This window comes from Scyliorhinus torazame, chromosome 18 (assembly GCF_047496885.1).
Source record: "Scyliorhinus torazame isolate Kashiwa2021f chromosome 18, sScyTor2.1, whole genome shotgun sequence".
Lineage (NCBI taxonomy): Eukaryota > Metazoa > Chordata > Chondrichthyes > Carcharhiniformes > Scyliorhinidae > Scyliorhinus > Scyliorhinus torazame.
In genome coordinates this window covers 27,794,288-27,811,067 of record NC_092724.1, presented here as the reverse complement: position 1 = coordinate 27,811,067, position 16,780 = coordinate 27,794,288, and the positions used below count along the sequence as shown (strand labels likewise).

General features: G+C 43.2%; 1 protein-coding gene across 3 annotated transcripts in view; it reads right to left on the bottom strand.

Annotated features, from left to right (window-relative positions):
- The window catches only part of rexo1 (REX1, RNA exonuclease 1 homolog), a 129,544-nt gene that overhangs the window by 33,316 nt on the left and 79,448 nt on the right, over positions 1-16,780 (bottom strand). For all 3 annotated transcript variants that reach the window (XM_072482442.1, XM_072482445.1, XM_072482444.1), the window contains exon 10: positions 8,610-8,723. In XM_072482442.1, coding sequence (XP_072338543.1) covers positions 8,610-8,723 — 114 coding nt within the window. The remainder of the gene's footprint in view (positions 1-8,609; positions 8,724-16,780) is intronic.

Here is a 16,780-nt window from a genome sequence, read left to right as displayed (position 1 = left end):
TATCCGTGGGTTTGCGGTAAAGCGAAATGATGAGGTTCAAATCTTATACACTGCATCCATCCCGGACTTTGCAAACCTTTGGTTCCCACAAATTGGTGACAGCAGTGACAACGCTCCCAATTCAAAATTCTGCCTGAATTGGTCCCAAATTCTTAGAGACGCCACCGGGGCTAGTGGAGAACCTGGTCGGAGAGAATGTAAGTAACACCTTACACGTGAACGTACATAGGAAGCCTCCTCCATCTTCCCCCACCCCAGCTCCTTCATTCACCTCTGCACTTTCTCTATGTTTGTTGGTTCCTCCTCCAGATATCCCCCACCGGAGGAGGAACCAACAAATTTCAATTACTCCACTTTTCTTCCCAAAACTGCACACGTTAACTAGGCAAAAAGGGCCAAAAACCAAGTGGTGACCACTCGCCTCATAGCCGGCACCGGAAGTCCAACACATTATGATCTGTTAATGTGCCCGTATCAGCACCCTTCTTAGCCTTGATCACCCTCATTTACATTCCTGTTGTCTTTCTCTCCACGATATAATTGTCAATCTCTACCTATTGCTGGCCCTCTATCCAGCCTCACTCCTCCACGCCCCACCCCAACAGTTTAAATCGTACCCTGTTTCTAGTTCTCTCCAGCTTTGACAAAACAGTCACCCAGAACGTTAGATCCCTTCTCTCTCCACAGATGCTGTCAGACCTCCTGAGATTGTCCAGTATTTTCTGTTTTTGTTTGATTCCAGCATCCTCAGTAATTTACTTTTATCTTTGTGTGTAACTTTTATATTGACATTTTGAGCATTAACCAGCAAGAAAGGCAAAGGGTCAGTGAACATTCCTGATCTTTTGAAGCAGGATCCATTTTAGTGCAGTGATGGTTCAGATTAAAACAAATCCCAAGCTAGACGTAGAGAAAACGTTTTCAGTTGTTTAGGAGCGCAACTAAAACAAAGGATCATAAAAATATTCTAGTCACTAATAAATCCACTTGTGAATTCAGGGGAAACTCGCTCAGAGTGGTCAGAATATGGAATGTTCCAGCATAATGAGTAGCTGAGGCAAATAGCATTATAATGATAGGAGGTTAGGTGAAGTAGGTTGGAGGAGGTTAGTGTAGAGTGTAAACAGAAGCAATATCCAAACGTAACATAGAACATAGAACGATACAGTGCAGTACAGGCCCTTCGGCCCACGATGTTACACCGAAACAAAAGCCATCTAACCTACACTATGCCATTATCATCCATATGTTTATCCAATAAACTTTTAAATGCCCTCAATGTTGGCGAGTTCACTACTGTAGCAGGTAGGGCATTCCACGGCCTCACTACTCTTTGCGTAAAGAACCTACCTCTGACCTCTGTCCTATATCTATTACCCCTCAGTTTAAAGCTATGTCCCCTCGTGCCAGCCATTTCCATCCGCGGGAGAAGGCTCTCACTGTCCACCCTATCTAACCCCCTGATCATTTTGTATGCCTCTATTAAGTCTCCTCTTAACCTTCTTCTCTCCAACGAAAACAAGGTAGCGAGGAAGGATCTAAAGAGAGAGCTAAGACGAGCAAGGAGGGGACATGAGAAGTATTTGGCAGGTAGGATCAAGGAAAACCCAAAAGCTTTCTATAGGTATGTCAGGAATAAGCGAATGACTAGGGAAAGAGTAGGACCAGTCAAGGACAGGGATGGGAAGTTGTGTGTAGTCCATCAGCCTTTCCTCATAAGATTTTCCCTCCATACCAGGCAACATCCTGGTAAACCTCCTCTGCACCCGCTCCAAAGCCTCCACCTCCTTCCTATAATGCAGTGACCAGAACTGTACGCAATACTCCAAATGCGGCCGTACCAGAGTTCTGTACAGCTGCAACATGACCTCCTGACTCCGGAACTCAATCCCTCTACCAATAAAGGCCAACACTCCATAGGCCTTCTTCACAACCCTATCAACCTGGGTGGCAACTTTCAGGGATCTATGTACATGGACACCTAGATCCCTCTGCTCATCCACACTTCCAAGAACTTTACCATTAGCCAAATATTCCGCATTCCTGTTATTCCTTCCAAAGTGAATCACCTCACACTTCTCTACATTAAACTCCATTTTCCACCTCTCAGCCCAGCTCTGCAGCTTATCTATATCCCTCTGTAACCTGCTACATCCTTCCACACTATCGACAACACCACCGACTTTAGTATCGTCTGCAAATTTACTCACCCACCCTTCTGCGCCTTCCTCTAGGTCATTGATAAAAATGACAAACAGCAACGGCCCCAGAACAGATCCTTGTGGTACTCCACTTGTAACTGAACTCCATTCTGAACATTTCCCATCAACCACCACCCTCTGTCTTCTTTCAGCTAGCCAATTTCTGATCCACATCTCTAAATCACCCTCAATCCCCAGCCTCCGTATTTTCTGCAATAGCCTACCATGGGGAACCTTATCAAACGCTTTGCTGAAATCGATATACACCACATCAACTGTTCTACCCTCGTCTACCTGTTCAGTCACCTTCTCAAAGAACTCGATAAGGTTTGTGAGGCATGACCTACCCTTCACAAAGCCATGCTGACTATCCCTGATCATATTATTCCTATCTAGATGATTATAAATCTTGTCTCTTATAATCCCCTCCACGACTTTACCCACTACAGACGTGAGGCTCACCGGTCTATAGTTGCCGGGGTTGTCTCTGCTCACCTTTTTGAACAAAGGGACCACATTTGCTATCCTCCAGTCCTCTGGCACTATTCCTGTAGCCAATGATGACATAAAAGTCAAAGCCAAAGGTCCAGCAATCTCTTCCCTGGCCTCCCAGAGAATCCTAGGATAAATCCCATCAGGACCCAGGCACTTATCTATTTTCAGCCTGTCCAGAATTGCCAACACCTCTTCCCTACGTACCTCAATGCCATCTATTCTATTAGCCTGCGGCTCAGCATTCTCCTCCACAACATTATCTTTTTCCTGATTGAATACTGACGAAAAATATTCATTTAGCATCTCGCCTATCTCTTCAGACTCCACACACAACTTCCCATCCCTGTCCTTGACTGGTCCTACTCTTTCCCTAGTCATTCGCTTATTCCTGACATACCTATAGAAAGCTTTTGGGTTTTCCTTGATCCTACCTGCCAAATACTTCTCATGTCCCCTCCTTGCTCGTCTTAGCTCTCTCTTTAGATCCTTCCTCGCTACCTTGTAACTATCCATCGCCCCAACTGAAACTTCACACCTCATCTTCACATAGGCCTCCTTCTTCCTCTTAACAAGAGATTCCACTTCTTTGGTAAACCACGGTTCCCTCGCTCGACGCCTTCCTCCCTGCCTGACCGGTACATACTTATCAAGAACACGCAGTAGCTGATCCTTGAACAAGCTCCTTATCCAGTGTGCCCAACACTTGCAGCCTACTTCTCCACCTTATCCCCCCCAAGTCACGTCTAATGGCATCATAATTGCCCTTCCCCCAGCTATAACTCTTGCCCTGCGGTGTATACTTCTCCCTTTCCATCATTAACGTAAACGTCACCGAATTGTGGTCACTGTCCCCAAAGTGCTCTCCTACCTCCAAATCCAACACCTGGCCTGGTTCATTACCCAAAACCAAATCCAACGTGGCCTCGCCTCTTGTTGGCCTGTCAACATATTGTGTCAGGAAACCCTCCTGCACACACTGTACAAAAAACGACCCATCTAATGTACTCGAACTATATCTTTTCCAGTCAATAGTTGGAAAGTTAAAGTCTCCCATAATAACTACCCTGTTACTTTCGCTCTTATCCAGGATCACCTCACCATCCTTTCCTCTACATCCCTAGAACTATTTGGAGACCTATAGAAGACTCCCAACAGGGTGACCTCTCCTTTCATGTTTCTAACCTCAGCCCATACTACCTCGGAAGAGGAGTCCCCATCTAGCATCCTCTCCGCCACCGTAATACTGCTCTTGACTAGCAGCGCCACACCTCCCCCTCTTTTGCCTCCTTCTCTGAGCTTACTAAAACACCTAAACCCCGGAACCTGCAACATCCATTCCTGTCCCTGCTCTATCCATGTCTCCGAAATGGCCACAACATCGAAGTCCCAGGTACCAACCCATGCTGCCAGTTCCCCTACCTTATTTCGTTTACTCCTGGCATTGAAGTAGACACACTTCAAACCACCTACCTGAACACTGGCCCCCTCCTGCGACATCAAATCTGTGATCCTGACCTCTATACTCTCATTCTCCCTTACCCTAAAACTACAATCCAGGTTCCCATGCCCCTGCTGCATTAGTTTAAACCCCCCCAAAGAGCACTAACAAATCTCCCCCCCAGTATATTTGTGCCCCTCAGGTTCAGATGTAGACCATCCTGTCTGTAGAGGTCCCACCTTCCCCAGAAAGAGCCCCAGTTATCCAGAAATCTGAATCCCTCCCGCCTGCACCATCCCTGTAGCCACGTGTTTAATTGCTCTCTCTCCCTATTCCTCATCTCACTATCACGTGGCACGGGCAACAACCCAGAGATAACAACTCTGTTTGTTCTAGTTCTGAGCTTCCATCCTAGCTCCCTGAAAGCCTGCCTGACATCCTTGTCCCCTTTCCTACCTATGTCGTTAGTGCCAATGTGGACCACGACTTGGGGCTGCTCCCCCTCCCCCTAAGGACCCGGAAAACACGATTCGAGACATCACGTACCCTTGTACCTGGGAGGCAACATACCAAACGTGAGTCTCTCACGCTCCCACAAAATCTCCTATCTGTGCCCCTGACTATCGAGTCCCCAATTACTAATGCTCTGCTCCTCTCCCCCCTTCCTGGGCTACTAAAAGGAATACTAAAAGAAATAAAACGGGAAGTGAAAACATTAATGGTAAGCGATGCGGCAGGTTGTTACAGGAAGATGTGGGTTCGACGACAAGGAAAATTAGGAGAAAGGTTAAGAGGAAATATAAGTTAGGAGAGGTTACTGAGCGAGGTGTTAAGATTCAGAACAGAGGTAAAAAAGCCAACATAAGTGTACTTTACCTGAATGCTCGTAGTATTCGGAATAAGGTAAATGAGTTGATGGCGCAAATCATCGTGAATGACTATGATTTAGTGGCCATTACTGAAACATGGTTAAAGGATGGTCACGACTGGGAGTTAAATATCCGAGGGTATCAAACTTTTCGGAAGGACAGAGTGGATGGTAAGGGAGGTGCTGTAGCTCTGTTATTTAAGGATGACATCCGGGCAACAGTAAGGGATGACATCGGTGCTATGGAGGATAAGGTTGAATCCATTTGGGTGGAAATCAGGAATAGTAAGGCGAAAAAGTCACTGATAGGAGTAATCTATAGGCCACCAAATAGTAACATTATGGTGGGGCAGGCAATAAACAAAGAAATAACAGATGCATGTAGAAATGGTACAGCAGTTATCATGGGGGATTTTAATCTACATGTTGATTGGTTTAACCAGGTCGGTCAAGGCAGCCTTGAGGAGGAGTTCATAGAATGTATCCGCGATAGTTTCCTCGAACAGTATGTAATGGAACCTACGAGGGAACAAGCGGTCCTAGATCTGGTCCTGTGTAATGAGACAGGATTGATTCAGGATCTCATAGTTAGGGATCCTCTCGGAAGGAGCGATCACAATATGGTGGAATTTAAAATACAGATGGAGGGTGAGAAGGTAAAATCAAGCACTAGTGTTTTGTGCTTAAACAAAGGAGATTACAATGGGATGAGAGAAGAACTAGCTAAGGTAGACTGGGAGCAAAGACTTTATGGTGAAACAGTTGAGGAACAGTGGAGAACCTTCCAAGTGATTTTTCACAGTGCCCAGCAAAGGTTTATACCAACAAAAAGGAAGGACGGTAAAAAGAGGGAAAATCGACCGTGGATATCTAAGGAAATAAGGGAGAGTATCAAATTGAAGGAAAAAACATACAAAGTAGCAAAGATCAGTGGGAGACTAGAGGACTGGGAAATCTTTAGGGGGCAACAGAAAGCTACTAAAAAAGCTATAAAGAAGAGTAAGATAGATTATGAGAGTAAACTTGCTCAGAATATAAAAACAGATAGTAAAAGTTTCTACAAATACATAAAACAAAAAAGAGTGGCTAAGGTAAATATTGGTCCTTTAGAGGATGAGAAGGGAGATTTAATAATGGGAGATGAGGAAATGGCTGAGGAACTGAACAGGTTTTTTGGGTCGGTCTTCACAGTGGAAGACACAAATAACATGCCAGTGACTGATGGAAATGAGGCTATGACAGGTGAGGACCTTGAGAGGATTGATATCACCAAGGAGGTAGTGATGGGCAAGCTAATGGGGCTAAAGGTAGACAAGTCTCTTGGCCCTGATGGAATGCATCCCAGAGTGCTAAAAGAGATGGCTAGGGAAATTGCAAATGCACTAGTGATAATTTACCAAAATTCACTAGACTCTGGGGTGGTCCCGGCGGATTGGAAATTAGCAAACATGACACCACTGTTTAAAAAAGGAGGTAGGCAGAAAGTGGGTAATTATAGGCCAGTGAGCTTAACTTCGGTAGTAGGGAAGATGCTGGAATCTATCATCAAGGAAGAAATAGCGAGGCATCTGGATGGAAATTGTCCCATTGGATAGACGCAGCATGGGTTCATAAAGGGCAGGTCGTGCCTAACTAATTTAGTGGAATTTTTTGAGGACATTAACAGTGCGGTAGATAACGGGGAGCCAATGGATGTGGTATATCTGGATTTCCAGAAAGCCTTTGACAAGGTGCCACACAAAAGGTTGTTGCATAAGATAAAGATGCATGGCATTAAGGAGAAAGTAGGAGCATGGATAGAGGATCGGTTAATTAATAGAAAGCAAAGAGTGGGGATTAATGGGTGTTTCTCTGGTTGGCAATCAGTAGCTAGTGGTGTCCCTCAGGGATCAGTGTTGGGCCCACAACTGTTCACAATTTACATAGATGATTTGGAGTTGGGGACCAAGGGCAATGTGTCCAAGTTTGCAGACGACACTAAGATAAGTGGTAAAGCAAAAAGTGCAGAGGATACTGGAAGTCTGCAGAGGGATTTGGACAGGCTAAGTGAATGGGCTAGGGTCTGGCAGATGGAATACAATGTTGACAAATGTGAGGTTATCCATTTTGGTAAGAATAACGGCAAAAGGGATTATTATTTAAATGATAAAAAATTAAAACGTGCTGCTGTGCAGAGAGATCTGGGTGTGCTAGTGCATGAGTCGCAGAAAGTTGTTTTTCAGGTGCAACAGGTGATTAAGAAGGCAAATGGAATTTTGTCCTTCATTGCTAGAGGGATGGAGTTTAAGACTAGGGAGGTTATGCTGCAATTGTATAAGGTGTTAGTGAGGCCACACCTGGAGTATGGTGTTCAGTTTTGGTCTCCTTACTTGAGAAAGGACGTACTGGCACTGGAGGGTGTGCAGAGGAGATTCACTAGGTTAATCCCAGAGCTGAAGGGGTTGGATTACGAGGAGAGGTTGAGTAGACTGGGACTGTACTCGTTGAAATTTAGAAGGATGAGGGGGGAATCTTATAGAAACATATAAGATTATGAAGGGAATAGATAGGATAGATGCGGGCAGGTTGTTTCCACTGGCGGGTGAAAGCAGAACTAGGGGGCATAGCCTCAAAATAAGGGGAAGTAGATTTAGGACTGAGTTTAGGAGGAACTTCTTCACCCAAAGGGTTGTGAATCTATGGAATTCCTTGCCCAGTGAAGCAGTAGAGGCTCCTTCATTAAATGTTTTTAAGATAAAGATAGATAGTTTTTTGAAGAATAAAGGGATTAAGGGTTATGGTGTTCGGGCCGGAAAGTGGAGCTGAGTCCACAAAAGATCAGCCATGATCTCATTGAATGGCGGAGCAGGCTCGAGGGGCCAGATGGCCTACTCCTGCTCCTAGTTCTTATGTTCCCTTCTGAGCAACAGGGACAGACTCCGTGCCAGAGGCCCGTACCCCATGGCTTACCCCTGGTAAGTCATCCCCCCCACAAGTATCCAAAGCGGTATACTTGTTTCTCAGGGGAACGACCGCAGGGGATCCCTGCACTGACTGCTTCTTCCCAGTCCCTCTTACAGTTACCCATCTATCTCCAATCTTTGGTGTAACTAATTCCCTGAAGCTGCTATCTATGACCCCCTCTGCCTCCCGAATGATCCGAATTTCTTCCAACTCCAGCTCCAGTTCCCTAACTCAGTCTTGGAGGAGCTGGAGATGGCAGCACTTCCTGCAGGTAAAATCAGCAGGGACACTAACGGCATCCCTCACCTCAAACATCCTGCAGGAGGAACATTGCACTCCCTTCCCTGCCATCCCTCTAACTTTCTACCAAGATCTGGCTAACAACTAAATTAAATTAAAAAAAAAGAATAATAATAATAAAATATGGTACTTACCTCACACCAATGGTAACAAATGGTTTATTTCTGTGCTGTACATTCTACATAGTTCTACGCAACAAGTTAACTCCATTATGCTCACATGAAAGAAGATTCTTAAGTTGGTCAGAGCAAGGCAAAAACTCTATTCAAATATTCACTGATGTAACATAAAACTATGCTCTGATCGTGTAACAAGATTTTTCTTCATGATCATTTCCTCAATGAAATATCAACGTTGAACTCACTTTTATGTCGGCGTAACCGTCCCCAGTGGTAGTTGCACTCTTCTTTGCGGATGCAATCCCCACGAATGGAAACACTGTACTCAGATCCGCAGCGACAGCAGATCCTTAATAAAGCTAAATTTAAAACAAACAAACTTGAAGTATGCACATTTTAGGCAGCAAAGTGTCAATACACAAATTCAGCTACAGGAATTTCCAGAAGTTGCTATCACAAATTCTAAAAGCAATTGTTAACTCAGGTTTTCCTCACCTTCTCAATGTACACTTCCACAAATTCTAACAATTGGCCAAGTGAAAATCAGTTGAATACTCAAGTCAAGCAAGGCACCACAACAGCTAACCCAATCATCTACATCCAAATACTTGTATCTACCAACAGAGGTCACTGGACAGCAATCATGATCGAGAACGTTGGAGCCCAAGTGCTAATCGGAGTGAGACAAGCCGACTCAGCACAGCCAGATTGTGAAGAAAGCAGTTCTTAGCAATGCTTAAACAAGGACATTTCTGTTTGCATAAATCATTTGTAGTATGCACAACTATCAAGCATCCTTCTTTCCCTCTTGCACCTGGTTTATAACATTGCAATTGATAAGGAGCACCATTTTCTTCAATTCACCTCAGGTAATGCTATTAAATAATAACAGTTGTTTTTGAATGAATCAGAGTTGAGTGACAGGCGTCATTATCGACCAGCAAGAAAACGGAAGCCCAATGTCAAGATATCACTGAAATGCAAACAAAGTCTTTGACCTGAAGATCAGTCAGAACGCAGGAATTGGATCTTGGTACTTATTAGATAAAACATTGCCAAAGCATTAGTTTAGATGCGCGAGACCAGGGCGAGGCATTAATTTTAAACTTGTCATATTAATTAATTTATGTTTCAAACCACTTTTTTGATCATTTTCTATCCCAAAGATCTTTGTTGGAAATAGATTCTGAAGGAGATATTTAATCTCTTGTGGTTTAATCTTTATGTTGGAAAAAGTGCCACATTGTGTGTTTTTACTTCAATGTATTATTGCATGTAAATATATTTTACGATTAGATTTCAACTGATTTCATCAGTTTGAGTGCATGTAACGTCCTGCCTGTTTACTGGACAAGAATAAGATGGGCATCTTACACAGACCTCCGGAGTATAATACCTTGGTGGAAGAGTTACAGTCTTGCTCACATCACACAAGTTTCATTCAATTAACACAAAATATTAGGTCACCTAATTGGAATTTCTTATTTAAAAGGATGTCAAAGAGGCATTTAGAGGACGGGACGTAATGGGTACAAGTAGATTGAAACACTCATCTATTCTTAGTTTTTAGCAATCCTGATTACCAAAGTCACACATTCTAACCATTAGATTATTGGGCTGAATTTTTTCACCAAGTTTTCAGGAAAGCTGTTGAATAATCTAGAATCTTGCTAGACAGCCCAAGTCTTCCAAAATAGCATAACTTTCATAAAATACAATTCTATTCTCACCATCCTCCTGAGCATTGTACAGATGCACACCACCCCTACTTTTACCAGCTGAAGGCATTGAATTTCAATAGCAATTGCTTGTTACTCTGCAACCCAATAAGTCAAGTATGGGAATGCGGGTTTAGACGTAGGCTGTCTAGCTATAGCTGAAGCAAATAATCAGTTTGTCGCTATTATACATAGAATTATCAGTGAATCTGTTATTATCCAGGGCATAATATCTCATTTCTTTGTGCACAAAATGTAATCTACATAAGCTACAAGTTTACCAATAGGAGCGGTCTATCATCTTTGAATTGTAACAACCATCATTCCTTACGTGTATGTCTATGCAATGAGGGTTGGCAGCACGATCAATTGTGGGAGCCAACTGCACAGGATTCTACACATGTACAAATAAACCGATTGTATTTTCAACACCAATAAATCTGATGTTTTTTCACATCTTGGCTGCAATCTAGAATGTTCAGTTAAAATTTCCGTTTTGTCACTTGCTTCCAAACAGGTGATAACATGTAATTTGCTACAAAATATAGCCTTTCCATTGATCGTCTTTACATGAGCTTTCAAAGTCAAGGGACCCAAACAGGGCAAATTAATTCACTTGATTGAACTTAACTTTCTAAAGACCAAAAAATTTGGTATAGTCAAACACATGTGTATTCTCGGTGTAATAAGCGTGATGCAGAAATCAACTAATTTTTTGTGCGTTTGATAGTATTGTAAATAATTTACTCAATCAGCAAAACTATTAATGAGTCCTTTAGTTTTAGGAAATATGGTAAAATTTGCTGTTTGTTGAATATATTTACAAGTATGATGTGCCTCAAATAATTCTAAAACCATAAAGGAGCCTGGAATTTATATTTTCACACAGAACTGAGCAAGACTCATGTCTAAGTAAGAAGGAGGGAAGGAAAGAAAGGAGGAAAGAAAGAAAGGAGGAAAGAAAGAAAGGAGGAAAGAAAGAAAGGAGGGAACGGTTATATATTAGAGATCTGCATTATATATCTGATGCAAATATCACAAATTATATTTAAAAATATTTGAAAATACCATTCACAGTTTGATAGCTACAGGTCGAGTATCCTTTATACATAAATCCGAAAACTGAACAAGTTCAAAAACTACACTTTATTTTTAAACCTCATGGACCTTAGCATGGGAAGTCTCTGACCCAAGCTGAAATGAACCTCGCCGACTGCACAAAACCTTTAGCGCAGGAATCCTTTGACCAGAGCTGAAATGAACCTTACCGACTGCACACAACCTTTAGCGCAGGAATTCTTTGATCCGAGCAACATGAACCTCGCCAACCGCACCTAAACTTCAGTGTGGGAAGTCTAGCTGTCTGTCTACACTCTTTACCTCACTCTCCTACAAGAAGAATCACAGATGGCTCTCTGGATGGGAACTTATTACAGGTGTCCTGTATTTATTATTCAGTGATACGTCTTACTTTTCTAGCCATTTTATTTAGACTATAGCTCGCCTAGGTTTCAGCAATTGTAATGCAAGTAGGCCTCGGTCTATATGTGGTTTCTGAAATGCTACTGTCACCAAGTATAATGGATACTTAACCTGTATAAAAAGCTTTAGAACCATACACCGTCATACTTGAAAATGTCCACATGTATAGTGGAAATGATTTGCAAACTGTAAACATACTGCCCCACAAAAGGTGGCGCTGCAGCACCTTAATTTTGCTTGTCTATTTCCTCTACTTGTACACAGAGAAACACCAATATTTGAACCAAGTCTACTTCTAAACTTTCTGAACTGCCATAAATTAACAGTATCTGAAACATGTAAAAGCATCTTGCAAAAATTACACAAATATAAGGGTGAACCTTATGATCCCTGTGTAAGTGTAAAGTCGCCATAGTCCCAGAAGACCATTGGCTGCTTTCCCCTTTGAGGGGGGGAGCTGACTGGTGGTGATTTAACCTGAGAGTCACCGCACCTCAGGCGAGGGCAAGATTGAGAAGGCGGGGTCTTCATGAATAACCTCAGCCGGTACGGGAATTGAACTCACGCTGTTGGCCTCACTCCGCATTACGAACCAGCTATCTAGCCAATTGAGCTAAACCAGCCCTCGATATGACTCCTAAACAGGGACTCAATGCCAGAAATGCAATATGCTATAATTATTCCCTGGCCCTCCATTCCAACTTCACTTGCTCATAACTCTTCATATGCAACACCATGGAAGATTGATCAGTACAAATTGATTTTAAAAAGCCATACAAATACATCTCTGCTTTAAATGGCAAGGCCAGTTTTATGTTCTTATATTTAGGCAACTTGTAGACAGGTGCAGATACAATCCGAACTTGACAATCACGGAGATTTTAGAAATGTAATTTTATCTTTAAACACTATTACATTAAGCACTAAAAAGCCCATCGAGTTTTTCTGCTCTTCGGAATCATGTCCATGCTCATTCAAGATAGCTCAGCTAGTTTAGATAGTCAGCAACTGAATTAGCCAACCTAAGCTTCAGCAGCTATAGGAGTTGTAAATTGACCAAATCAGCAGGGGAATTATATCTCCTAATCGCCATCCAAAAACCCACGCTGGAAAGGCTGTGTGAATAAACTTGCAGAGTGAGCTATTAGATGGCAAATTAATTTCAATAACAACTTGCGGTTATATCATGATTTAAAATATCAAAATTTCCCAAGACACTCCCACTGGAGCATTTAAAAAAACTAAATATGACACCGAGCCATGGAAGGCCATGTTAGGTCAGATGACCTAAAAACTTGGTCAAAAAGATATATTTTAGGAGCGTCTTAAAGGAGAGTGGGGTAAATGGGCAAAGAGGTGCAGGGAGGGAATTCTAGAGCTTAGTGCCTAGGCAGCTAAGGCACTGTAAAACTCCAAAGGCGATAATAATAATCTTTATTGTCACAAGTAGGCTCACATTAACACTGCGATGAAGTTACTATGAAGATCCCCTAGTCGCCACACTCCGGCGCCTGTTCGAGTACATGGAGGGCAAATTCAGAATATCCAATTTACCCAACAGCACGTATTTCGGGACTTGTGGGAGGAAACCAGAGCACCTGGAGGAAACCCACGCTGACACAGGGAGAACGTGCAGACTCCGCAGAAGCAGTGGGCCAGTACGTAAATAAAGACAGAAACCAAGGATGAGATTTTCCAGTCCCCATGAGATATTTTCCAGCAGCGGAGGTAGCCCAACATTGGCTGGCAGCGGAATAGTTTTGCATATCCCACACCCTCCATCGCCGGGGAACACGCCATGGGGAAGGGGTCGCCATCGGCAGGGCCGTAAGATCCCATGAGCAGCCAGGTCTTGCCGCCTTTCAGTGCTTTATTCTTATAACCCAAAACGCCAGCATTTTACACCCTTTTTCCCTTTAGAATCAGCCAGTGATGTGCTTAACCAATTAACGCAAATTATTTAAACACTCCTTGATTGTAAACTATTTCCTAACCGAACATCCAATGGTGAAGCAATTAAAATTGGGGATGACTCAAGGTGCCAGAATTAGATGGGTGCAGTTTGCTCAGAGGGTTGTGGTGCAGGAACCAATTTTAGAGATTGGGGGGGTGGGGGCGGTAGGACCTGCTGGGATCTGTCAAGTGAGAATACCTTAACGAAATGGGTGTTTTTCATAGAATAACTGTAGTCGGTGTACCTTTAAGAAATGGGTGTTTATTATTGCAGTGATGTCAGAGTGTGGGTGGAGCTGGGCTGTCTGTCAGCTTTTAGTTTAATTTTGAGAAAAGCTTGGGTGTGTCTGTGTTTGTTTGGTTTCGTTTCAGTGTTGGAGCTGCAGTCAGCCACAGAATGTGTAATGTTGTTCTCTCTGCCATGTAAAGACTATCTCTTGATCATTTGGTGAATTCAAAGTTATAACTATTCTCAGTAGTGAATTTAAACCTGATGTGCTTCTGTTAAAAGGTTTTTGTTTAAGTCTTATGGAAGTTAAAAGGAAAGTACGGATTACTTAGTGTTGTATTCTTTGAGGGTTGTATTTGAATTAATGATTGCTAAGATGTTCACTGTATGTTTTAAAAAGGTCAACTTGAGTTCATAGAATAAACATGGTTTTGCTTTAAAAAATACGTTTCCATTTCTGCTGTACCACACCTGTAGAGTGGGCCGTGTGCTCCCCATACCACAATCTAGTAAAAGTTGTGGGTCAGGTGAACGCCATGATACACTTTGGGGTTCTCTAAACCCTGGCCCATATCAAATCTGAAAACAAGGAAGAGAATTTTAAACTCAAGATGCTGTATGACTGGGAGCCAACGTGAGTCAGTGAACTCGGGTGATGGATGAATGGAACTTGAATATTCAAGACTTGAGGTAACAAAGGTATGATCAAGAGTTTCAGCAGCAGATAAGTTGAGACAGGAACAAAATTGGGCAACGTTACGGAGGTGAAAACAGGCTGTCTTAAAATTATATTGGTAAGTGGTTGGAGGCTCATCTTGGGATCAAATAAAAAACAAACATAAGCAAGTGAAAGATGGTGCAATTGGGTAGGAAGAATAAAGAGGCCATATGCCTTAACAGTGGAACACTCAAAAGGGACAAGGAGCAAAGAGGTTTGGGATGTAGATAAACACGTCACTAAAAATAGCAACAAGTTAATAAGCCATCGCAAAAAACAAACCAAGCACTGGGGTTCATTTCTAGAGTGAGAGGATTGAAAAGCAGGGAAGTAGAACCTTGGTTAGACCACACACTGCACTTTTGATATCCATATGGTAACCAGGATATAGAGGCATTGGAGAAGATGCCAAAAACAAAAATCTGTATGGTTGATATCAGATTGTAAAGACAGAGTAAGCTGGGGCTCTTTTCTACAAAACAAAACGTCAGAGAGGCGACTCGAGACAGGGAATATGTTTCCACTTAGATGGTATTCAAAACCAGGGACCATAAGTACAAGAGTCACTAACAATCTTAATAGGGAATTCTTGAGAACCATCTTTACCCAAAGACTATCATGAATGTGGAATGGGAAGCAACGGCGGGAAATATCATAGCTGCATCCAAGAAAAAGCTAGAGCAATGCATGAGGGAGAAAATACCAGAAGGGTATGTTGATGGAATTAGGTGAAGTGGATTGGGAGAAGGCTCGCATGGAGCATAAATGCTGGCTAACACATCTGGGCTTAATGGCCTATTTCTGCACGTTAGATGCAATGTCTGATGACAGTGGTTCAGTTGTGATGCACCTGCAATTAAATAGTCCACGATGATTCAGGCTTGGAGCGTCTGCATGTTTTCCACCCAGATATCAGTGTACTGCGTTTAATTGACATCTGCGTTTAATTGACAATAGCAGCAAAAACGATTTTGGAAGTTAAAACGTAAGCCAGTCATACCTGTCGTGTTGGGTGTTCATAGAATTTAGAATTTCATAGAATTTACAGTGCAGAAGGAGGCCATTCGGCCCATCGAGTCTGCACCAGCTCTTGGAACGGGCACCCTACCCAAGGTCAACACCTCCACCCTATCCCCATAACCCAGTAACCCCACCCAACACTAAGGGCACTTTTGGACACTACGGGCAATTTATCATGGCCAATCCACCTAACCTGCACATCTTCGGACTGTGGGAGGAAACCGGAGCACCTGGAGGAAACCCACGCACACACTGGGAGGATGTGCAGACTCCGCACAGACAGTGACCCAAGCCGGAATCGAACCTGGGACCCTGGAGCTGTGAAGCAATTGTGCGATCCACAATGCTACCGTGCTGCCCTCTGATGTACAAATGATCCAACACGGCTGGAGATGGTGTAACTCAATTTTATTAACTACTCAACTGTAACAGCACACTGCTAACTTGGGTACGTGCATTACCAGCTAATCTGTGGACCCTGTCCTATCACTATCTGGGTGAGGCACTCAGAACATGGTGAATGTCTGAGTGGCAGGCTCTGAGCTCGGTGCTCTGAGCTGGCTGCTGCTGGAATGAGCGGGAACAGTAGTGTCCCCTGTTTTTTATAGTGCGTGTGCTCTCACTGGTGATTGGCTGCGATGTTGGGTGTGTGTTGGTTGGTCCTACTGCATGTCCATCAGTGTGTGTGTGATTGCACCATGATATGCTGATCTAAATATCATGACATCCTCCCTTTTCGCAAAGAATATGTGCCTACATGATAATAAATAAAGAAGTGCAGTGAGTGCATGTAATCATGTGTGTGCAATATTTACAACAATATGTACATGTGGCTATACTATATACACAGGAAGGTGCTAGGTGCAGAAACTAACTATGTTACACCAAGAGCGAAACCAATGTTATTAACAATAACAAAATCTTAAACAGTATGGCAAAAAGTCTGAAACAGTATGTCAGAACAAGTCAGTGAGTCCAATATGAAAAGGTTCATAAATTAAGTCTCTCAGGTGGGCGGCGAATTCGGGTTGACCGTCAGGGTGGTACACCACTCATCATCCGGATCAATGCTGTGCACTGACAGCGGCTGGTGCTTTCGATTCGGGGACAGCTTGTTCTTGTTGATGACAGTAACGCGGAAGGGCTCCCTGTCGTCAGTGTCACTGGTCTGTGTGATGTCGGGATCGGACTCGGTGAACGTGGGTTGAATTGCCCAAACGTTTTTGCGAGGCTGGTTAAACAGCTACGAGTTGGCAGGCTGAGCTGCTCGACAGCAGGCAGCACAGCGGCCCAACC